General features: G+C 35.7%; 5 protein-coding genes, 4 long non-coding RNA genes, 1 other non-coding gene and 1 pseudogene across 14 annotated transcripts; 5 read left to right on the forward strand and 6 right to left on the reverse strand.

Annotated features, from left to right (window-relative positions):
* Positions 1 to 1248: 1248 nt before the first annotated feature.
* On the reverse strand, positions 1249 to 2042 carry AT5G00390. The gene is made up of 2 exons (NR_144137.1): positions 2019 to 2042; positions 1249 to 1510 (listed from the first exon to the last, which is right to left on the reverse strand). It is a non-coding gene; the product is annotated as an uncharacterized misc_RNA (transcript).
* On the forward strand, positions 1737 to 3421 carry NAC083 (NAC domain containing protein 83). Its single transcript, NM_121321.4, has 3 exons — positions 1737 to 2304; positions 2399 to 2646; positions 2729 to 3421. Exons 1-3 carry the CDS (start codon positions 2124 to 2126, stop codon positions 3056 to 3058), a joined length of 759 nt encoding a protein of 252 aa, NP_196822.1. The 5' UTR covers positions 1737 to 2123; the 3' UTR covers positions 3059 to 3421.
* An 811-nt stretch (positions 3422 to 4232) lies between these two features.
* Positions 4233 to 4994, reverse strand: AT5G13181 (uncharacterized protein). 2 transcript variants are annotated; one of them, NM_001343256.1, is made up of 2 exons: positions 4902 to 4994; positions 4233 to 4486 (listed from the first exon to the last, which is right to left on the reverse strand). In NM_001343256.1, exon 2 carries the CDS (start codon positions 4462 to 4464, stop codon positions 4327 to 4329), a length of 138 nt encoding a protein of 45 aa, NP_001318553.1. In that variant the 5' UTR covers positions 4465 to 4486; positions 4902 to 4994; the 3' UTR covers positions 4233 to 4326. The 2 variants fall into 2 exon arrangements, with proteins under 2 accessions (NP_001318553.1, NP_001332113.1); NM_001343257.1 differs by lacking the exon at positions 4902 to 4994 and adding an exon at positions 4868 to 4899 and having other exon boundaries at positions 4291 to 4486.
* Positions 4995 to 5573: 579 nt separating this feature from the next.
* Positions 5574 to 5786, forward strand: AT5G01975. The gene has a single exon (NR_142562.1). It is a non-coding gene; the product is annotated as an other RNA (long non-coding RNA).
* A 1319-nt stretch (positions 5787 to 7105) lies between these two features.
* AT5G01985 lies at positions 7106 to 7337 on the reverse strand. The gene has a single exon (NR_142563.1). It is a non-coding gene; the product is annotated as an other RNA (long non-coding RNA).
* Positions 7338 to 7680: 343 nt separating this feature from the next.
* Positions 7681 to 7990, reverse strand: AT5G01995. Its single transcript, NR_142564.1, has one exon. It is a non-coding gene; the product is annotated as an other RNA (long non-coding RNA).
* Positions 7991 to 8142: 152 nt separating this feature from the next.
* Positions 8143 to 8409, forward strand: AT5G02015. Its single transcript, NR_142565.1, has one exon. It is a non-coding gene; the product is annotated as an other RNA (long non-coding RNA).
* Positions 8410 to 9565: 1156 nt separating this feature from the next.
* On the reverse strand, positions 9566 to 11956 carry GILP (GSH-induced LITAF domain protein). 2 transcript variants are annotated; one of them, NM_121322.2, is made up of 3 exons: positions 11493 to 11956; positions 10649 to 10775; positions 9566 to 10551 (listed from the first exon to the last, which is right to left on the reverse strand). In NM_121322.2, exons 1-3 carry the CDS (start codon positions 11684 to 11686, stop codon positions 10468 to 10470), a joined length of 405 nt encoding a protein of 134 aa, NP_568286.1. In that variant the 5' UTR covers positions 11687 to 11956; the 3' UTR covers positions 9566 to 10467. The 2 variants fall into 2 exon arrangements, with proteins under 2 accessions (NP_568286.1, NP_001330776.1); NM_001343258.1 differs by having other exon boundaries at positions 9566 to 10775; positions 11493 to 11939.
* Positions 11957 to 12218: 262 nt separating this feature from the next.
* Positions 12219 to 13770, forward strand: AT5G13200 (GRAM domain family protein). 2 transcript variants are annotated; one of them, NM_121323.4, is made up of 3 exons: positions 12265 to 12904; positions 12995 to 13269; positions 13360 to 13770. In NM_121323.4, exons 1-3 carry the CDS (start codon positions 12562 to 12564, stop codon positions 13558 to 13560), a joined length of 819 nt encoding a protein of 272 aa, NP_196824.1. In that variant the 5' UTR covers positions 12265 to 12561; the 3' UTR covers positions 13561 to 13770. The 2 variants fall into 2 exon arrangements, with proteins under 2 accessions (NP_001330875.1, NP_196824.1); NM_001343259.1 differs by having other exon boundaries at positions 12219 to 12904; positions 12995 to 13770.
* A 231-nt stretch (positions 13771 to 14001) lies between these two features.
* Positions 14002 to 18072, reverse strand: AT5G13205 (annotated as a pseudogene; the record flags this gene model as incomplete). The annotated part of the gene is made up of 1 exon: positions 14002 to 18072.
* Positions 18073 to 19435: 1363 nt separating this feature from the next.
* Positions 19436 to 22389, forward strand: AT5G13210 (Uncharacterized conserved protein UCP015417, vWA). The gene has a single exon (NM_121324.3). The coding sequence runs from the start codon at positions 20048 to 20050 to the stop codon at positions 22067 to 22069; it is 2022 nt and encodes a 673-aa protein (NP_196825.1). The 5' UTR covers positions 19436 to 20047; the 3' UTR covers positions 22070 to 22389.
* The last annotated feature ends 530 nt before the right edge of the window (positions 22390 to 22919 follow it).

A 22919-nucleotide genomic window follows, 5' to 3' on the forward strand; every position in this document is an offset into this window, starting at 1 on the left:
TAAATGGATATATATTTTGTTAATCCTTGGTTTCAATAGAGAGGTAACTTGTAGTGTCGATATATAGTGAATATTATTATACCGACAATAACGTCACGCCTTTGTTATTTTAGAGATAACATATATTTGGACGAAATCGATCATTTTTTTATTTTAATTTAGCAATAAAGAAATTTTCATGTGATCTATACAAACAGGAAGGTTGACAACGGGATTGGAGGAACTTACAGCACACTGTCATCTTCACGGACCCCTTGACATTGATTTTATTTTATCTATATTTACATGAATTAGTTTTAATTACTAAACTGCATAATTTAGATATATGTTATTAAGTTATTTTGGTTGCCGGTTCTTGATTTCTATCTCATATACTATGTACATGTATATTATATATGGATATTGTTGTCTCACTGGTCTGTATTTATGCAGAGCATGGTCCATACACAATTAATTATCAAGTTGGTGATTGAATTTATATACATAGATATATTCTGTTCTTTCAATTGTATGGAAATCATTGACTTGCTTGGGATATTTCAGATGGGATATCAAATTACTCAGAGTTCCATAATTTCTTCCTTTGGTGGTGGTTTGAGTTGTCAATATTAATTAATAAGATTGATAAGTCTAGACCTTAGCCAAGGGACATATGCTTTAATAGTATTCAATTATATATGTAAAGTAAAACTCTTTTAAGACTATAAAATATATACTGATAAATTTAAAACATTGATAAAATAGGCTCACCCACTCCATAAAATGGACGAAACCAAGTGATTCATAATCATTTGCTATCTTTTTATATAAATAATAATTATTTAAAAAACACATAATTTTATTCGATAGATAGATAATATATAAGGAAAAGGAAAGATAGTTGCGTCACTTAGTGAAGAACACTAACCACAAATTTGAATCCCCACAACACGAATGGAAAGCACTTAGAGGGATAATGGAGCAAATATATAGGATGATATATTGCGTGCCCATTGGCCATTTCCCATTTCACATTAGTTACTCTCCTTATTCTTCCTTAAAACTGTACGTATGTGTATATGCATTGTTTTCTACAATGTAACGTGTTGAACATTGTAGAAAAACATTTTCGTGGTTCGAGAAGCCTTATCAAAACAAGAGGCATACAATTCTTTTGTCCCTCTCTCTCATGCAGGCACAAGACGAATCCCCATATTATTCGTGTTTCTCTCTCACTTTCACAAATTACTGACATAATTCATCGAAACCAAAAATTAAAAAAAACTACTACTAAAATCGAAAATATTTGTTGAGATATAAATAGTTTTAAAGTTGGTATCTCAAAGAGGGGTATATATGTAAATATAGACGAAGAGTGCAAGATCCGGCTGTCAGCATGACATAAGCTGACTTCAGCAACACCGTTTAAGCCGCGAGCCCGCGACCGTCCGGAATGGACCCAACTTCTCACTTATACTTCTCCGGCTCCCTCAAACCTGAATCACTATAAATGACCATATTGCCCTTGGATCTATAAAATACCAAAAAGAAAATGATCTTAAATCTAAACAATACATGAAAGCAAGCAAATTGAAGAATGGACGACTTAGCTAGGTTGGCTAATGTTTGTAGTGAAAAGAAATATTATTTTAACCTCCACGTTATTTTTGTTTGAGTGTATGATTAAGCTATAATTTATTTCATTAAAACGAATTAAAATAACGGAGTTGTTTAATAAAGTAGTCCTTTTCATTTGTACATACAATTATTTATGGTAAACAAAAAAATTGTTCGAAGAGTTTACACTTTACATATCAAAAAAGAACAAAAGAAGAGGAGGTAGATACCGACTAAAAATAATAATTGAGAGACATAAAAAAATTACAAGCAATGAATGAATATTAAAAGAAAGAAAAGAAAAGATAGATTTGTGAAAATGGCGTCAAAAGAAGAGAGGAAGGAGATTGAGTATGGTTTACGCCAAACGAAATACTAATAAATAATAATAAAGAAAAGGAGTTGTTCGTATCGTCTTCTACCTTATAAAACCCCACACCTTCCTTGTTTCCCTCTTCCTACACCGCACTCTCTTCTTCTTCTTCTTCTTCCTCTCTGTTTTTTCTCTCTCTTTGTTTGGAACCACCATGGATAATGTCAAACTTGTTAAGAATGGTGTTTTGAGATTGCCACCTGGATTCAGATTCCATCCTACTGATGAAGAACTTGTGGTTCAATACCTTAAGAGGAAAGTTTGTTCTTCTCCTTTGCCAGCTTCAATCATCCCTGAGTTTGATGTTTGCAGAGCTGATCCTTGGGATTTACCTGGTAAAGCTTTCTGATTCTTGCTATATTTAGTAAGTTTTCAATTTAGAGTCTCTGTGACCTTTAAGGCTCATAAGATTCTCTTATGTTTTTTTAGGCAATTTGGAGAAAGAGAGGTACTTCTTTAGCACAAGGGAAGCTAAATACCCAAATGGGAACCGGTCTAACCGGGCAACTGGGTCTGGTTATTGGAAAGCTACCGGTATTGATAAACGGGTTGTGACCTCTAGAGGAAATCAAATCGTTGGTTTGAAGAAAACTCTTGTCTTCTACAAAGGCAAACCACCTCATGGCTCAAGAACCGATTGGATCATGCACGAATATCGCCTCTCTTCTTCTCCTCCGGTACATATTCCCACTCTCTCAATTCCCGGTTTAAGCTCCGGTTTAATCACCACCACTAAAATAAGATTCTAATATTTTGTAGAGTTCTATGGGTCCCACTCAGAACTGGGTACTCTGTCGTATCTTCTTGAAGAAAAGAGCCGGTAACAAGAACGACGACGACGACGGAGATAGCCGTAATCTTAGACATAATAATAATAACAATTCGAGTGACCAAATTGAGATAATTACAACAGACCAAACAGATGATAAAACAAAACCAATCTTCTTTGATTTCATGAGAAAAGAAAGAACAACAGATTTGAACCTTTTGCCGAGCTCTCCTTCTTCCGATCATGCTTCAAGTGGAGTCACGACGGAGATCTTCTCTTCTTCCGATGAAGAGACCAGTAGTTGCAATAGTTTCAGATGAAATCTTTAATTTAATTTTAATGTTGACTATCTTAATAAGTTATTATAGTTTTATATTAATACGACTCTCTTTCCTTTTTATTCCATTTTTACTTGAAAACGAATCTTTGTCCTCTCTTTTCGTTTCGGTTTTTATATGATTTCGTGAAACTTTGTTGGAGTTTTATCTGAGTGATTAACCACCCGTTTCAAGAAAATGTATGTTAACTTTATTCTCTAGCGAATTTCAATTCTTCTCCCAACGGTCCACTTATTGCAATAAATATATGTTTATAAGTCATTGTACAAATTTAGAGTATAAACTTTATTTGGAGATGCTACCACAAACGGAAAATATATATTTTATTTGAAATTTTTTTAGAAAGAAGAGGTAGCTTGTTTATACACGTTCGTTTGGGTTTCTCTCCATGACATGACAATCCCATGCCGGAATTATTAAAGAGTATTCACACTTTTAAAATGATAATAATCTTGTTATTATTAATAAAAAGGTGTGTATTATTATTAAAGAGGAAATAATTTCCTCTTTGCACGTGACGGTGAGATTATTAAAATATGTGTACATAATACTTACCTATTTAGCTGTATTTATTATGTAAGTTGTGTTTGTATGATTACAAATATGCATGGAGGATTACAACTAAAAAGGGTAATAATAGCACGGAGAGGCTGTCAAAGAGAGCTTTTTGTCAAAAGTGCACAAAACGTAATAAGAGTGTGATGAGTAGTTATCTCTTTTAATGTCAAAAAGGTCATAATTATTCGGTGGAAACAACACAATTATAAATTTACACATTTCAAACACAAAATCTTAAGAAAAAAAACAAAACTATTCATGGTTTACAATGATGCGATCTAATTTCAAATTAGGTCCCCACAAAGAAATGCCAAAGCTGAGATTGTATAAGTCATTTTTATAAAGGCTCCTTTCAATTTTCTTAAGTGCCATGTAACAATTATATGTATAATTAGCTCATTTAATTTAGGGGTAGTGAGGAGAAAGAACGTTTAAATTAAGGGAAATAGAACGAAAGTGTAAGCTTGGAGAAAGATGATGAATATGAGCGTAAAATGAGTGACATGAGACCAAAAATAGAGAAATGAACTAAGAAATGTACAATAATCCTAATATTAGTGTTATATATATATATATATATATACTAGCATTATGGCCCCTGCTTTGCACGGACAAAACTATATGAAAGGGTATTTATATTTTAAATTTAACAATTTGTGGACATGAGTTTTGTTTGTTTTAAAAAGCCAAGATCAAAAATAAGAGGCTGATGAATCTATGAACCCATGAAATGTGAACATATTCTTGCTTGGGAATTTGGAAATCAAAGCAAATCCTAATAGCTCCTCATCTCCCGAGCCCTTCTTGTCACTGTGTGAATAATCTTTCATGAAAACCAATCTTCAATACTTCCTGTAAGAGTATTCATTTTATATTACCATGATATTTGTAAATTTTTAATAGATGTTTACTAAAATGAATAGTACACTAATTTTTGCGTATAGAAGACTTGAGTTTCGATAGAAAGGTATAAAACAATTTAAATAGAAAAAAAGAAAAAGAGGTTGAAACTGCAGAGATTGTAGAAGAGTGGAAGTGATCAACCAAAAAAATAGTTATCTATAATAAAAATAATAGAATTGTGGATTATGAAAGTAAAAAAGCAAAATTTGAGAGTTTTGCCACATGTCAAAAAGAGAGTGTTGCAGTTTTTGTTAAAATGACTGTTGATTTAGTAAATATAGATATCTAAAATTACATAAAAAAAGAAATCATAATATTTGAGGCACTCACAATCCTCAGAGAGACGAAGAGAAGAATGACGTACAATAAAGGTGGGAAGTAGTAGAGAGAAAAACAGAGAGGGGAAATAGGAGTGGTGAGCAGCATCACGTCTCTATCTTTCAACGATGTATTTGTTATAAAAAAAATGAGATGTATTTGTCCCAAAAAATGGAATTAATCTTACAACAAATAAAGTAAATCGAAGTGCTATTTCGGAAATTTAAACAACCGAAAATATTGTTGACAACAAAAAAAATAACAACCGAAAATAGTTAATATTCTACCTGCATTTTCTCTTTCTAGTGTGTCCTTACTGACGAATTAATAATTTTCCTACTAAGAGATTGTAAAAATACTCTAGGACAAGTAATTCAAGAGGATTTGGTGTAAAAAACACCTCTTAATAGTTTAATTTGCTCTAAGACCCTATCTTGCTATAATTTCATTAGTAAGAAGAAGAAACTCGCACAGTGGATAATCTATGATTATTTCATATATTTTTAACAAATGAGAAACTAATCTTTGTCGTCATAGGATTCTAACATGGAAGGACTACAAGAAAAATTTATGCAAGAATCGATTCAAATTAAAAAAGTAAATAAAAAGCTATAACTTATTTTATGAGCAAAAAGAAGAAACAAGCATAAGAGCTTGAGAGAATCACTAATAAGAACCAAATTCCGCAAGGATAATATATTCGAAGAGGATCAAATCTCTTTCTCTCTATCTTAAGATTCCATTCCAATCTTCAAACCTACTCCAATTGAGAGAAAAAAAAAAAACATTCTTTGTGAGTTACTGAATTCTGTTTTAACAGCATCTGTTACTGTTGTCTCCATCGAATTACTATGCCTTACGTAACTGAATTGAAAAGTTAGGTAACGGTCTGATAAGTGTTCGAGCTAGTGAGACACAAAACCTACCAAAGAAAAACTACGCATTAAATATTCGACTTAATTAAGACAACTTCGTTAAAGTAAGATAATATTTTTAACTCTTAATTTCATCAACATCTGTATGCCTTCGAAAGCCTAACCTCTGTATAGTGGCATTTCTCCACAAAACAATTCCGATGTTATAATCTGACTCATAACAAAATTCTTCTATTTTTATACCTCATGTAAACAAATAAACCGATATTGTTTTCTATTAATAAAAAAAAGAGTTGGTATAGGCATTTTGATTTATGTTGAATAACTAGTCAATTAAAAGACTAAGTCACCTAAACAAATAGTATCCTATATTTGCTTTCTTTCTAGTTCATAACTTCATATACATATTCGATTTTAGTGGTGTACGTAGAGGCATATAGTTACGATTTCTTGTACTTGCAAGCAATCCCAATCAACTTAGTGATTATCGATTGAGTGAAAATAAGTAACAACTTTATCAGCATCTTTTAATATTTTTAAGGATTGTTTTCATGTTCCGTATGCCACAAGGAAAGATAAAGAATAATTTTCCCGACCCAAAGAGAGAAAACTTCCATTTGGATTCTTCGTACGGCATTATTGCTATTAGTCATTAGATATAGTGGATAGTGGATTTGTTCAAATGTTTTGTTCTGTTTTCCCCACAAGTTACTCTATCAACAATATCAAATATGATACTACAATCAAATAAAAGAGAATAATCATGAATGGCGTATACATTCATGTGTTTAAAATATATCTATTTAATTTGATCTTACAACAAATACATATTGTCTAATTGGTTACGATACCGTGAATACACTAAATATATTTTTTCTGAAAATTGTATTGAAACAACATCGTACAAAACATTATATGAATAATTTAGTTAGAAAACCATAAAAGTATAGGATGTTATACAAACAATCATTTAAATACGTAAAATAATTTTTAAATTTGTGGTTATGTAACCTATATTTCAATATTTAATTATATTATTTTAAAATAATTGATGATTTGACACACTAGATGGTGAGAACTTATTTTGCTTATAAATATGTGTATATATATGATTAGAGATAAGTGGTACGATAAAGAGTGATATACAATACGAGAGTAGTCCGATAATGAGATTTGACTTTCGTCTCTACATTTCCCCTAGTTCACAGTACACAATGACGATCGTGGTCGTGACATTTATATGCATATATAAATACAAATAAAAATTGCACGTATTAATTCATATATAATTAATTATTTAATCCGAATCCATTCGAGTTATTCACGTCAAAAGTTTTTCCCGTTCTAAGCACAATCCCGTTCTCCGGTTACATTTGGAGATAAAGAAGCAAAGTGCATCTCAAAAATACCTTTTTTTTGTAGTTGCAGTTTTAGCTATATTTCACAAAATAAAACACCAACCTAAATACACATCATGTAGAAAATGATTAAAGAAAAGAGGAGAAAATAAAGAAGGAAGAGAAGGTGGAAAGAGTCGTATAATGCTGACTTGTGTTTCGTGAGATTCAAATTTGTATAAAATTCCAAGTGGGCTGCGACTTGGAAGACGTGGGAGACCCACACACTTTCACAAATCATCCATTACCCACACGCATTTTTCTTACTTATATTGCATGGTTATGTGTCACTTCCACCAACCACATTCAATATGTATGTATATTCACCTTAGATTTACTAAATCCTTGTCTTAATATTAGACTAAATATTAGGAAAACATCTCTAACTAGTAGTTGTAAGAGAAACTTTATTTTATATTAGTCCATTAACTCGACTAAATTGGTTATGAACAAATTAGAGGAGTGCTCTTATGGTGCTACCAGATCGAGTTTGAGTCTGTGGTGAGATAAATTACGTTTGTAGACCCGTTACAAGTATTATCAAACCTAGGGTAACTATATATAGGGAAAAGTCCAGAATATTCTGATCACAAAGAAAGAAGAAAAAACTAGTAACAGCAGTCAATAAGACATCTTACTTATTACTATTGCATGCATGTCAATCGTAAATGTGAATTCTACCACAAATGACACACACTCAAATGCTAAATGCATATACACAAATGTAAACGTATTGTTGATTCGAAATCAGTGAAGTATTTAGCTACATAAAACAAAAAAACGATTTTTTTTTTCCAATTTTCCTAAACTCCATCTCCAAACTGGTCATTAATTAAAAATTAAAACGTGCGGAAGCGTAGTCAACAAACTCCTATAAGACTTGATCCAACCGATCCAGATCCAAACTTGATATAAAATATCGACCATTTACCCTTTCGTCTAGAGATAATTAGCCAAACAAAATTGAGAACAAAAAGAAAAAAAGACACCGCATAAAACGAGATTTAGTATAAAGAACATTTTCACAAGAAACACTATGAATGTGGGGAAAGTGCATCATCATTTATCAAAAATCCATATAAATCTCTTAAAATCCAATTATTTTCATTTTTTTTTTCTCCCAACCACCACACCATAATTAAACTACATAAAACAAGAATGAACCTAGTTGGGTAAGCAAACTCAAATAAACCCAATTGCAAGAGAATCTACCTATAATATATTCATCAATATAGTTTTATTTAGGTTTAAGAGTCAGAATCTCTTTATGGCTCTTGCCTGTTCCCATAAGCCCTATTACGAAGCACTTAAAAGAAGAGGGTGACGTCAGTCCCCAAAGACATGTTGCCTAGACTCTAAGCAAACTTGAGATGTGATGACAACACAAACCTTAATTACTTAATTAAGACCCCAATGTCTATTTTGATCACCAGTCGGATACAAAACGTTAAGAAGGAAACTTTGAAGTTGGTAATTCAACCGGTTAAATCTATTGTGGGAGGTAGGCCAAGTTAAGTCTTAAACCAACCAATTGAAAAAGAGAACAAAATTACAAGCTTTGATCTCCAGTCCAAAGACATTTTTATCAGTAAGATTCGGAATCTCTTGGCTACTAAAATATAAAGAAAAACACGCGAGAAAAAGATAGTGTTTGATATTTTGTGTAGAGGTTGCGTGCGAAGAAGCAAAACCCCTTGTGAGGGAGTGACTTGAGGATCAGCTTCAGCTTTCTGAGACATAATGACAAATAACAAATGGGTTTGATATAGAAGCAGTTTTACTTACATCACATGTTTAGCTTTCCTCTTGTGGTCCTCTTTTTTTCTCCAATCTCTAAGCAAAATCCTACACATCTCTTGAAAATTTTGTAAACCCATGGACCCCATTAAAGATTCAGTTGTATCTTCCTTAATTGACTATTTTTGAGGCATGATTAGACATTTATAGCAAAGAACTAATCACAAAACTTCATCAAAGCCTTAAAATTCTTGCTATAGATAGACATCTAAAAAACTGGTCCCAAAGAACCTAACAAAGCCACTTCACACGCTGAAGAGGCAACTCTCACTGTTAACAGATTCCAACAAAACAGAAGAGGCTTTTGTGATTAGAAGCTATTGAACATTTAAACCAGCAGACAAGGCATATGCTTGGTGACAACTACAGTTGCACACCTGTACTGCACTAAAAATTATCTGCCTTTTTACCTTTGCACGCAACTCCCTATTCATCGGTCTATCAAACTCCAAAAAAGAAAAAATCAAACTTCTTCAAGTTGCTGAGGGATTATTTACATGACTTGATGTTACTTTAATCAAAGACTCATACGAGAAGTGTTATACTTTTCTAAGACCCTTCAGGCAGAACAGAAGAGTCAAATTTATGATTCTTCAAAATTTAGCAACAAAAAATTCTTTGTTGCTATAGAGAAAAATCTAAGAAAAGAGTAATAAATATCTTTGCACATATACTAGAAACCAAGATTGAAGTAGTAGATATTTTTAAATTTATAAACTCCAAATACTAACACTAACTAATTTTATACTGATTTTAATATCTTTGCACATATACTAGAAACCAAGATTGAAGTTGCCCACAAAATTTAGTTTGTGAGAGGCCCAAGGAGATGAGAGAAAATGCGATTATCTTAAAGTGCTAGTTTCACAAAGAGCCATGGCAAAGGAGGGCTTAGGGACTTGGGACTTATGAATTGAGATAGTTCTAACTTGTAAGGCTACTATATCTGCCTAAACTGATTATAGGTTTTAGGTATGTATGATCAACCTGTAGGCTGTAGCCTGTGGACCAGCCCCGTCCTATCCCGCCTGCTGATCAGTTTTTCCATTTTGCAACTTCGAAAACCAGTCTGGCCCTTTTGTACCCAAACCCCACCACATCTGGTCTAGTAAACTGTAAACCCAATGAATCCGTCATTTTCCTATGTAGTTTCTAGATTAACCAAGCACTGTCCCCATCGTTCATATACCAAAAACCAGGATAGATCTTGAACACTCAAACCAGAGAGCCGGGTTCAAACTGGGCAGCTTGTTCGTCACTGGCCCATCACACGATTCACACCATCCCTGCCTGTGAAATTTCAAAGACGAATAATCTCTCTACGTGAAGATAAGAGCCTTGTTGAGTCATAGCCAAGAAGGCACAAGAGACTAGACAATAGACGGTTCATTCATGAATCAGTGAAACGATACAGAAGAATAAATATTTCATTTCTCACACATTCTATAGGGTTATTCTGGATCTTAGTTTTTTTCCAGTACATGCAACAGAACGACTCAACTTCACAAGCAATATTAATCACAAGAGAAAAGAATGCATCTTATCATGCTGGGAGTGCGAAACTAGGTTGCTTCCACTGTGGCGGATCCATCACCAGGCAGGGATCTGATTTCTCAAAGTCAGCAACCTGTAAACAAATCAATCATATGAATGAAACAATCTTCCATACAGAGAAAAAAAAAACGCACACGAGTAGCAGGCATGAAGAAGACATATAAAAGTACCTTGTTCCCACACTGAGGGCAATGGTGCTGTTTGTTCCAGAGGCAATCCATTGAAGGGCAGAGAAAGCAGAAACCAAGCATAAACGGCATCATGCAAGCAACAACAGCAGCTACACCAGGTTTCGATCTGTTTCACATCCATAAAAAAAAATATATATCACAAACAAAGAAGATGTAAACCACAGGTTGTTACAATGAATATTTTCACATAAAACCACAGGTTATCACAAAGGAATAGTACAGTCTCATGCTCTTAAAATTGTTTCGGTAGAATGAAAAATGTAAGCCCTAAACATGAATGCCGAGAAACGAGAAAACGTAAAGCAGACTAACTTCATTAAAACCAATCACCGCCAGTATCAAAATAGAAGAGATACTGAAGTGAAGCACCATCTAAATAACTCCACTACTAAGGAAAAGATGTTGTTACCAACAGAAAGAGTCACAAAGCAGGTAGCTTTATCTTTGCAGCTTAAGTATATTTGTTGAGAAAGCTTAACAATAACAGGCTGGATCAATGGAGTTCTTTCAGCCTTCCTTTTAAGTGATTTAAGTTTTATAACAGCTTGTTCATATAGAAGTATCAAACATTCTATAGCTAATGAAACACACCAATCAAAATGAACAAGTTTGAGAATCCTGAAACCAAAAATCCAATACTCAAAACCTTAAACCACTGGCAATGATTAGAGGCGCTAATTTTTCTACTATATTGCTTCCAAGTATGAGATCAATTGACATGGATCCGAAATTGCCGATTGCACATTTCCTCGATGATTTCTTGTAATCGAGTCATAGAACGATTCGCGAACAATAAACTCTAAAATCGTATAAGTGAATATACCTGAGATTGGTGAGACCAGTGTTGCCGCAATAAAGGCAATTGAAAGGAGCAGGAGTGTCTCGATAAATCGTTTGCTGAATCGGAGCACCCAACGGATCACCATAGATAGCATTCGGCGGCACAATTCCGGCCTGATACGGATTCTGCCCCGCGTAATATGGAACTCCGATCACCGTTGTTCCCTCTTTCGCCATCTCCTTTGTTTTTAGTTTTTACGGTCAAACTCAACGATTTCGAAGATAAAGCAAATCAATCACAACGAGAGAAACAGACGAAGCTGATTCGAAGAGTATTTATTTAATTCCCTTTCCGCTATGAAAATTCCCAGGGAAATTACGCGGAAGACGATGGAGATTCAAGGAAAGTTCCAAATCTCTGACGATTACGCGTGTGTACTTAATTTGAGATTAATCGCAATTTTGATTTCAACGATTCTTTGATTCTTTCTTTCCTCTAGAAGATAGAGACTCCACACTTAATGGGCCTTTTGTTTATAAACTTAAATACTTAATACAGATATTGGGCTCAAAAGGCCTAATAATTGTCTTAGACCTGTTCGTTCTAGCTTTCGTCTAAATTGCAAGGTTCGTTTTTAAAAGTGAAGTTTGAGTTTGACGGTAACAAACAAGCGATGGACTACAAAAGAAGAACGTGTTGGACTACAAAAGAAGAACGTGTTGTTTAGGCCTCTTTGCCGACATAGCAGAGAGTCCATGTCACAATCACCTTATTTATTATCTTCTTCATTACTGTAATTACAAGAAGATTCAGCAAAATGTAATCATTGAATGACACAGAGACTTTTCTAAAATCTTGTATTTATCAAGAACATTCTAAAACCATTATGTGTTCTTATCTTATTGGTTAAGGATTAAACTAAATGTCAAAATTCAGCCTAAAATAGTCCAACTCTTAATCCCAAAGGTAACATCATCAAAACCGCGTTTTATATATGTATAATCCAATCTTATAAATTAAAAAACCAAGTTCAACACAATCCATCACATCCATTTCAATAGAAGACGAAGAACGTTTCAGAATCATCAACCAAATTCAGAAAATTTCAGCCATGACAGGATCACAAGAAGACCAACCTAAGATCATCATTGATCAAGAGCAACCCAAAACTCTAGAAACAGAGCACCAACCAGAACCTTCTTCATCGTCTCCGGATCAGAAGAAATGGGGTACTCACGTGATGGGAGCTCCGGCAGCTCCAGTTGCTCATCCCGATAACCAACAGGCGGCGGCGTGGGTCGCTGGAGATAACCAGCAGACGCAGTACCAACCGTACGTCATCTACTCTCCTGTCGAACATCCAACAACTAACAACCCTCTCGAGCCAGTCATCGGAATGTTCCATACCTGGAGTCGCAAGGCAGAAACCGTCGCACGTAACCTCTGGCACAATCGTAAGTCTCCTTCCACTTAATTGGAGCATTTGGACAAAGCAAGTTTGAGTCTTTGACGAATTTTGTTGGTTTTTTTTTTTTTTTTTGCAGTGAAGACAGGACCGTCTATGTCGGAAACGGCGTGGGGGAAGGTTAATTTGACGGCCAAAGCGATAACAAAAGGAGGATTCGAGTCGCTTTTCAGACAGATTTTCGGAACAGAGCCAAACGAGACGCTGAAGAAAACTTTCGCTTGTTATCTCTCGACGACGACAGGTCCTGTTGCTGGAACTGTCTATCTTTCGAATGCTCGTGTCGCTTTTTGTAGCGATCGTCCTCTGTACTTCACAGCACCTTCTGGTCAAGAATCTTGGAGCTACTACAGGGTAAGTAAAGTCTTGCTTTTGTAAAAGAATGAATTTGGAGATTGTTTTTAACGTAGGTCTAATGTTGTTTGGTGTTTGGTTTTGTGGCAGGTGGTTGTACCTTTGGCGAATGTAGCGACGGTGAATCCGGTGGTGGTGAAAGAGACTCCACCTGAGAAGTATATTCAGTTGACGACGGTGGATGGTCATGACTTCTGGTTCATGGGTTTTGTGAATTATGAGAAGGCTACGCATCATCTGCTGACCAGTGTCTCCGATTTTCAAACCGCACACGGCTCTGTGTCTGGTTAAAACTGTTAGAGTAAAATTCTTTTAGAGGTAATGGAGAAAGTGTTTAAGTGTTTTGAGAGAGTTTTTTAGGAAATAGAACTTTTATTACTTTGCTTTAAACTTTGAATACAACTTCACAACATTGCAACATTTGAGAGGGGGAGGAGGTATTTATAGCCTCCAAACTACAAAATATCTAAAATATTTTAATCCTAAGTCTAGAGAGTTCTTACATAAGATCTAGATTACATTATTCAAATTATCTAGATTATTCTATTAGAGTATCTAGATTATTCTATTAGAGTATCTAGATTTTTATGTTTAAGGAGGTGGAAGATGATTCTAGAAAATTTCTAGAATCTTTTAAGGAGGTGGAAATGATGATATTTCTAGAGAAAACTCTAGAACTTGGATTTGGCCATAATTAATTATTGGATAATTGATCCAATAATTAAACTTGATTCAAAATCAAGTTTAACTTTCAACACCCCCTCTTAAACTTGATTTTGCTACTCCAAGCAAACTCCTCATCTTGATAAAGTTTTCACCCTTGAGAGGCTTGGTAAAAATATCGGCTACTTGATCATGTGTCTTCACATACTCCAATTGCACGTCCTTCTTGCTAACACACTCTCTAATGTAGTGATAGCGTGTGTCAATGTGTTTACTTCGATCATGGAAGACCGGGTTCTTCGCCAAAGCTATTGCCGACTTGTTGTCCACAAAGATCTTCGTTGGTTCCTCTTGTGGTAAGCTTAACTCCTTCAAGAGGTTTCTTAACCAAATAGCATGGCATACACATGACGTAGCCGCTACATACTCCGCTTCACAAGTGGATAGAGTGACAATTGGTTGTTTCTTCGACATCCATGTGAAAGCCGTGTCTCCAATGTAAAACACAAAACCACTTGTACTCTTTCGGTCATCTACGTCTCCACCCCAATCGCTATCGCTATATCCAACAAGCTTGTAATCACTAGTAGTTGAATAATGTAAGCCAAAGTTTACGGTACCTTTGATATAGCGAAGAATCCTTTTTGCCGCTTTGAAATGAGTTGTTGTTGGATGCTCCATGTAACGACTAACAACTCCGACCGCATATAAAATATCGGGCCTTGTGCATGTTAAGTATCTCAAGCTTCCAACCAAGCTCTTAAAGGTTGTTGGATCCACTCCTTCCCCTTCTTCTTTCTTTGATAGTTTGATTCCGCATTCCATTGGTGTACAAACGGGATTTGAGTCATCCATCTTGAACTTCTTAAGTACCTCCTTAGCATAGCCTTCTTGAGTTATGAATATTCCATTGTCTTCTTGTTTTACTTCAATTCCGAGATAGTAAGACATCAATCCAATGTCCGTCATCTCGAACTCCTTCGTCATCTCTTTCTTGAATTCTTCGAATATGCTTGGATTGTTACCCGTGAATATCAAGTCATCTACATATAAGCATGCGATCAATATATCTTCTTTTTGAATTTTGATATAGAGTGCATGCTCATATGGACACTTGATGAAATCTTTCTCCTTGAAATACTTGTCAATTCGAGTATTCCAAGCTCTTGGGGCTTGTTTTAATCCATAAAGCGCCTTTTTTAGCCTCAAGACTTTCTCTTCTTCACCTTTGACTATGTAGCCTTGTGGTTGCTCAATGTAAACTTCTTCTTCAAGATCTCCATTTAAGAAGGCCGACTTGACATCCATTTGATGTATCTTCCACTTGTTTTGAGCCGCTAGTGAGATGATTAGTCTAACCGTTTCTAGACGAGCAACGGGAGCAAATACCTCGTGATAGTCAATTCCGGCTCTTTGACTATAACCTTTTGCAACCAATCTTGCTTTGTATCTTTCCACTTCTCCTTTAGAGTTTTTCTTTGCTTTATACACCCACTTCACGCCAATTGCCTTGTGTCCATTTGGAAGTGAAGTTAACTCCCATGTGTCATTCTTTTGTATTGATTTGATCTCTTCATCCATGGCATTTCTCCAAGTCTTCTTTTCAATGGCTTCTTGGAAATCCATGGGTTCGCACTCCGCAAATAAACAAAATAAGGTAAGGTTTTCTTGATTTTCGGTTACTTCATAGAGCTCTTGTATACTTCTAAAACGCGGAGTCCTTTCACTCGAACTTTCTTCTATTTGAGAACTTGTTGGTGAAGTTGGTGGTGTAGTAGGCTCTTCACTTGGTGGCTCCTCTCTTGTTGGCTCCGGCTCATCTTCTTCAAAATGTGGAAAGAAGTTATAATCTTCTTCATTTGAGTTCCAATCCCATTCTCCTTCTTCATCGAACACTATATTTCGACTAATAATTGTCTTCTTCGTATCGGGATTATAGAGCTTGTAGCCTTTGGAGTTGTTATCATAACCAATGAAGATATACTTCTCACTTTTGTCATCTAGTTTGCTCCGCTTCTCATCCGGTACATGAGCATGAGCAATACTTCCAAAGACTCTTAAATGAGAAACACCGGGCTTTCTTCCGCTCCAAGCTTCTTGTGGTGTTTTTCCGGAGACACTTTTTGTTGGAGATCGATTTAATAGATAAACCGCACACGCGACCGCTTCCGCCCACAACTCTTTTGGTAGTCTCTTACTTTTGAGCATGCTCCTTGCCATCTCAAGAATTGTTCTATTCTTTCTTTCCGCTACACCATTTTGTTGAGGGGATCTTGGCACCGTTAATTGTCTTCGAATGCCGTTGTCTTCACAATACTTAAGAAACTCCTTGGATGTAAATTCTCCTCCACGGTCGGATCTCATGGTTTTGATCACAAGACCACTCTCCTTCTCAACATGGGCTTTAAACTTTTTGAAAATTTCGAACACCTCGGATTTTTCTTTCAAAAAATATACCCATGTTTTTCTTGAAAAATCATCAATAAAGAGAAGGAAGTAATTACTTTTACCAAGTGATTTCGGCTTGATCGGACCACACACATCGGTGTGTATTAGCTCCAACGGTTTTTGTGCTCTTGAACTTGACTCCTTTGGAAAGCTCATTTTGAATTGCTTTCCAAGTAGACATCCTTCACACACTTGATTTGGATGATTTATACAAGGTAGCCCTCTCACCATTTCCTTCCTTGAAAGCAACTCCAATCCTCCAAAATTTAGATGTCCGAATCGAAGATGCCATAGCCAAGACTCCTCTTTGTAACACATCTTAAGACATTGTGCAATGTCATTTCGAATGTTGAGGACAAACATTCTATTTTTCGACATTGGCACCTTGGTAATGAGATTGCTTTCTTGGTCTCTTATTGAAAGGTTATTATCTTTTAATCTAATATCATAACCTTTCTCTAAGAGTTGTCCAAGGCTCAAGATGTTTGTCTTCATGCTCGGAATATAGTAAACGTTGGAAATAAATTGATGATCTCCATTCTTCAATCGAATGAGAATGTTTCCTTTACCTTTTACCTCCATCTTCGATTCATCTCCTAAAGCCACATTTCCTCTCACCGATTCATCAAGCTCCGCGAACGTACTTTTTCTCCCGCACATGTGATTACTTGCACCACTATCGAGGTACCACTTATGATTCTCTTCTTGTTCATCTTTCTTGTAGCTAGCCATTAATAACATGTCTTCTTCTTGAATTTTTTCTTCAACGTAGTTGGCCTTCTCCTCAAATTTTTTGTTGCTAGGAGCTTTACATTCAGAAGCATAATGTCCAAACTTCCCACAATTGTAGCATTTGACACTTGATTTATCGTATCTTGATTTTAGGTGTCCTTTCCCACGACCTCTTGATGAGTTTTCACCTCTTTGGTTTGTGTTGTCTTCATGTGGCCTCCAACCACGTCCATTTCCATATCCACCACGACCTCGTCCTCGTACTTGACCACCACCTCTTCTTTGGTAACTTTGGCCGTTTTCTTCTTTTGTAATTTGCATTTTGAAGACTTGTTCGACGATATCTTCTTTCTTCTTCTTCTTTTCTTCATAAGCTTGTAATGACCCAAGAAGTTGCTCTATTGTCATAGCTTCTAAATCTTTTGTTTCTTCAATGACGGTGACAATATGTTCAAATTTTAGATCCAATGATCTAAGAACTTTCTCCATGATTCTCACATCATCTAGCTTCTCTCCGTTTCTTTTAAGGTTATTAGTAACCGTCAACACTCTTGAGAAGTAATCGGAGACGAGTTCACCTTCCTTCATTTGTAGTGCTTCAAATTCTCCTCTTAGAGTTTGAAGACGTACTTTCTTGACTTGATCGGCACCTTTGTAAGAGGTTCGAAGCTTCTCCCATGCTTCTTTCGCCGACGTAGCTTCAACGACCTTCTCGAACGTATCTTCATCTAATCCTTGATAGATTAGACAGAGAGCTTTCTTGTCTCTCTTTCTTGAGTCTCTCAAACCATCTTTTTGAATTTGAGAAAGACTACCTTCATTCTCCGGTTCAATGAAACCTTTCTCGACTATCTCCCACACGTCATGTGCTCCTAGGATAGCCTTCATTCGTAGACTCCAATTATCATAGTTGCTCTTTGTGAGCACCGGGACTTGGAAGGGAACATTGTTACTCGCCATCTTTAGGATCTTCAAGCTCTGATACCACTTTGTTAGAGTAAAATTCTTTTAGAGGTAATGGAGAAAGTGTTTAAGTGTTTTGAGAGAGTTTTTTAGGAAATAGAACTTTTATTACTTTGCTTTAAACTTTGAATACAACTTCACAACATTGCAACATTTGAGAGGGGGAGGAGGTATTTATAGCCTCCAAACTACAAAATATCTAAAATATTTTAATCCTAAGTCTAGAGAGTTCTTACATAAGATCTAGATTACATTATTCAAATTATCTAGATTATTCTATTAGAGTATCTAGATTATTCTATTAGAGTATCTAGATTTTTATGTTTAAGGAGGTGGAAGATGATTCTAGAAAATTTCTAGAATCTTTTAAGGAGGTGGAAATGATGATATTTCTAGAGAAAACTCTAGAACTTGGATTTGGCCATAATTAATTATTGGATAATTGATCCAATAATTAAACTTGATTCAAAATCAAGTTTAACTTTCAACAAAAACATACTATTCCTCTAATGTTTTTCTTTAGTTGTGTGGTTGGTTTCTGCTGCTTCTCATGTTTCTATATGTTTATGTAAATTATATACCAGAGCTGGACTTTTGTGTGTTGATTCAGAGTTGGTTTCACTTATTCATTGATTTCTTTTGCAGTACTTGTTTCTTTTTGATGGTTATTGCATACATTTGAGCTGAATTCTATACATTAATAATTTCTCCCAAGCTACAGTCACTATTAGTTTTGACAATCTTTGTATAGTTTTCAATTTTTGAAAGGTCACAGAAAGCTCATTTTGATCTTTTGCAATGCTGATTCCTTCTACCTTAATATCCATTTCCAGTTTTTAAATACTTGACCAGCCTCCACATTCACATGTACAGCAGAGTAATTTCTGCAATCTCATCAGCTAGCATCGCAGGCAATATAATGTTTTTAAATTTCTGTAAATATAATTTTCTCTCAGTGTCCTTTCCACGTTGTTTCCTGTTTGAATCCTTAAAATACTCGAAAATAGTACATCATAATACAATGTCAGATTCCTCTGGAGCAAATATTAGAGCATCATTAACGGTAGTTTCTTAGTATAATTTTAATATAGTTCTTATGAATATTTTTGTAATTGATTTTGAAAATTTTGAAGTTAAAAATTTGATTAAAAGATTAAATTTTTGGCAATATGCAATGGTGGACTCTTAACTTGAGTTCTTAAAAATAAAAAAAAAATTAAAAATATTCTAATTTTTAAAAACTTAATAATTATTACAACTCATAAAATTTGATATATATAGGATATAAAATTTTAAACAAATATGACAAACAATTAGATTTAATATTTACTTTATCTAAAAATTAAGATTAATTGAATTAAAACATTATATTTAATATCTAATTTATCTAAGAATTAACCTAAGAAATATTAGATTTGACTCTTATATAAGAGCCATTTTTAACATTTAATTGAATTATAATATTAAATTTAAGATTTATTTTATCTAAGAACTAACCTAAAAAACTATCAATAATGATGGTTTTATAGTGCTTGAGATGACAAGTGGTCGACTGAATCCTAGAGATATTATTTCATTAATAAATGAGACTTTTAAACTTGTTGATTCTTTCGCCTCCACGGAAAAAAGGGATCTCTAACCAATCAACTTTGACAATTATAATACAAATTTAAGGTAAAAAAGTCTTTCCATCCTAAAAAAAAGAAAGTCTTTCCAAACAACTTGATCCCCAAGTAAGTGAATTGCATAAAGACCGACACAACCTCTAAGGATAACTTTAATATACTCATATCTTTTGTGAATAGATGTTATCCTTATTAGTTTGTGACAACTTTCGGAAGCCCTAGCTAAGGTAGTCGGCTTATTTCACATCTATATTAGGTGCAGCCTCTAGTCTCCTCAATTCAATAACACAATCTTCTTCTAAATCATTTTTTGTCATCTATCACTTCTAATTTCTAAACAACAAACCATGTCTCCTTCTCCTCTGCTTGGTCCACCTGAGCTCAGAGATCCCAACTCTCTCCTCCCAAAACCCACCACAACTTCTGGTCCCAGCGACCCTTTCATGGACGCTATGGTTTCAAATTTCAACAACTCAGCTAGAGTCAACAACGTCAACTCTCCTCCGATGGGCTACACCGAGAATAAATCCGCCACTTACCTCTCCTCAGGCAACCCCTGCCTCGACTTCTTCTTCCACGTTGTTCCAAGCACGCCTAAACACTCTCTCGAGCAGTGGTTACAAGGTGCTTGGGACCACGACGCCTTGACCACACTCAAGCTTATCTGTAATCTTCGTGGAGTCCGTGGCACCGGAAAATCCGACAAGGAAGGGTTTTACACGGCGGCTTTATGGCTCCATGGTCGTCATCCCAAAACCCTAGCTTGTAACCTCGAGTCTCTTTCTCAATTTGGATACTTTAAAGATTTTCCAGAGCTTCTTTACCGGATTCTACAAGGATCTGAAATCCGGAAGATCCAGAAATCAGAAAGGTTCAAGAGGAAAAGTGAAGCTCTAGATAGAAGAGCTCCTTATGATGGTCATTGTTATCATGGTCGTCTTTATGGTGGTCGTGGACGTGGATCTAGTCGCCCCAGTAGTAAAAGGAAGCCAGTGGCGACGAGGGCGTTGAGAGTAGCCAACGCTGAGAGGAAGAATCAAGCCGAGAAAGCCAGAGCAAGCTTGGATCGGAAGAAAAAGAAGGTTTCGATGGGGAAGGACGCGTTTACAAGATATTCTTGCGATCCAGACTATAGATATCTCCACGAACGCGTCTCTGATCTATTCGCAAATCAGCTAAAGAAAGATCTTGAGTTTTTGACATCGGACAAACCAAACGAAATCTCTCTTGCTGCTAAATGGTGTCCATCGCTTGACTCTTCGTTTGACAAAGCAACTCTTCTCTGCGAGAGCATTGCTAGGAAGATCTTTACTCGAGAATCATTCCCTGAATACGAAGGCGTTGTAGAAGCTCACTATGCATACAGAGTTCGTGATCGGCTAAGGAAAGATGTTCTTGTTCCTCTGCGTAAAACTCTGCAACTGCCTGAAGTATATATGGGAGCGAGAAACTGGGATATTCTTCCGTACAACCGTGTAGCATCAGTGGCGATGAAGTCGTACAAGGAGATATTCTTGAAGCACGACGCAGAGAGGTTTCAGCAATATCTTGACGATGCAAAGGCGGGGAAAACCAAGGTAGCTGCTGGTGCTGTGTTGCCTCATGAGATAATCAGAGAGTTAGACGGTGGAGACGGTGGACAAGTAGCAGAGCTGCAATGGAAGAGAACGGTAGATGATATGAAAGAGAAAGGTTCTTTGAGGAATTGTATAGCTGTCTGTGACGTTTCAGGGTCTATGAATGGTGAACCAATGGAGGTTTGTGTGGCTTTGGGTCTGCTAGTCTCTGAGCTATCTGAAGAGCCATGGAAAGGAAAGCTAATAACTTTCAGCCAAAATCCGGAGTTGCATTTGGTGAAAGGAGACGATCTGTACTCAAAAACAGAGTTTGTTAAAAAAATGCAATGGGGTATGAACACTGATTTTCAGAAAGTGTTTGATTTGATTCTTGGAGTGGCCGTACAAGAGAAGCTGAAGCCGGAAGAGATGATCAAGAGGGTGTTTGTGTTCAGTGATATGGAGTTTGATCAAGCGGCGTCGTCGTCACATTATTCAAGACCAGGCTATGCATTTTTAAGGCAGCCTCCAAGTAATCCAAGTAATGGATGGGAAACGGATTATGAAGTGATTGTGAGGAAGTATAAACAGAATGGGTATGGAGACGTTGTGCCGGAGATAGTGTTTTGGAACTTGAGGGATTCGAGAGCAACGCCGGTGCCGGGAAACAAGAAAGGAGTGGCTTTGGTGAGTGGCTTTTCGAAGAATTTGATGAAAATGTTTTTGGAACATGATGGAGAGATTGATCCTGTGATGATGATGGAGACTGCTATTTCTAAAGATGAGTATAAGTCGCTTGTTGTTGTTGATTAAGAAGCTTTACTGTTTTTTTGAGTTTGGTTTTGTATTCCTGTTTCATGGTTGAAGCTTCCATTGCAATTTTATTTTAATAAATTTGGCCCATTGATTTTACTTTTTTTTTCTGAACCAAGTAATCGATACGAGACCACTAACCTGGCTTTTATTCATCAATCGATGCTCTCTCTACACGTAACCTGCTTCAAAACACTCATAGTTCGCCGGAAACAATCACTCGTATCATCGGATCTCGGCGTTTAGAATTCAGAATCCGACGACTTTGGCGAGCAAACCTTACGCAAACTATGGATGGTATTGGAAATGAACGACAACAAGAACAACCGTTTCATTTACAGATTTACTTCTTCAAATGGGCTTTTCTTCTCTAAATGGGTTTACTACCTTAAGGGGCTTTTCAACTATAGGTTCAATTATATTCTTATGTAAGGGTACTAACTAGTGTGGGCTGTAAACGACTTAAAGTTTCGGCCATTTAGTTTTATGCAAGAAAAAAAATATAGATAATACAGTAATGATGAATCCACTATACATGTTAAATCCAATATAATAAATCCACTATACATTAGTGTTCTCATATTTCGTTTCAAGATTCGATTCAAAAAATTTGAAAATGTTAAATATGTGTTTCTGAGATTAAAGGCCAAAAGAAGGGTAAGGTCGTATATGAAAGGTGGACAGAGGGGCAAATTAGTCAGCTTGAAAAATACATCGACATTAAAAATCGGCAGCACTGACAAAACGTGTGATAACACAAATAAAAATAATCGGAAGAAAAAGAATAAATAAGGCGTATTGACTCTGGAACGTGAGAAGATGAAAGAGAGCGACGAAAACCTCTAAAGAC

Source organism: Arabidopsis thaliana, chromosome 5 (assembly GCF_000001735.4).
Source record: "Arabidopsis thaliana chromosome 5, partial sequence".
NCBI lineage: Eukaryota > Viridiplantae > Streptophyta > Magnoliopsida > Brassicales > Brassicaceae > Arabidopsis > Arabidopsis thaliana.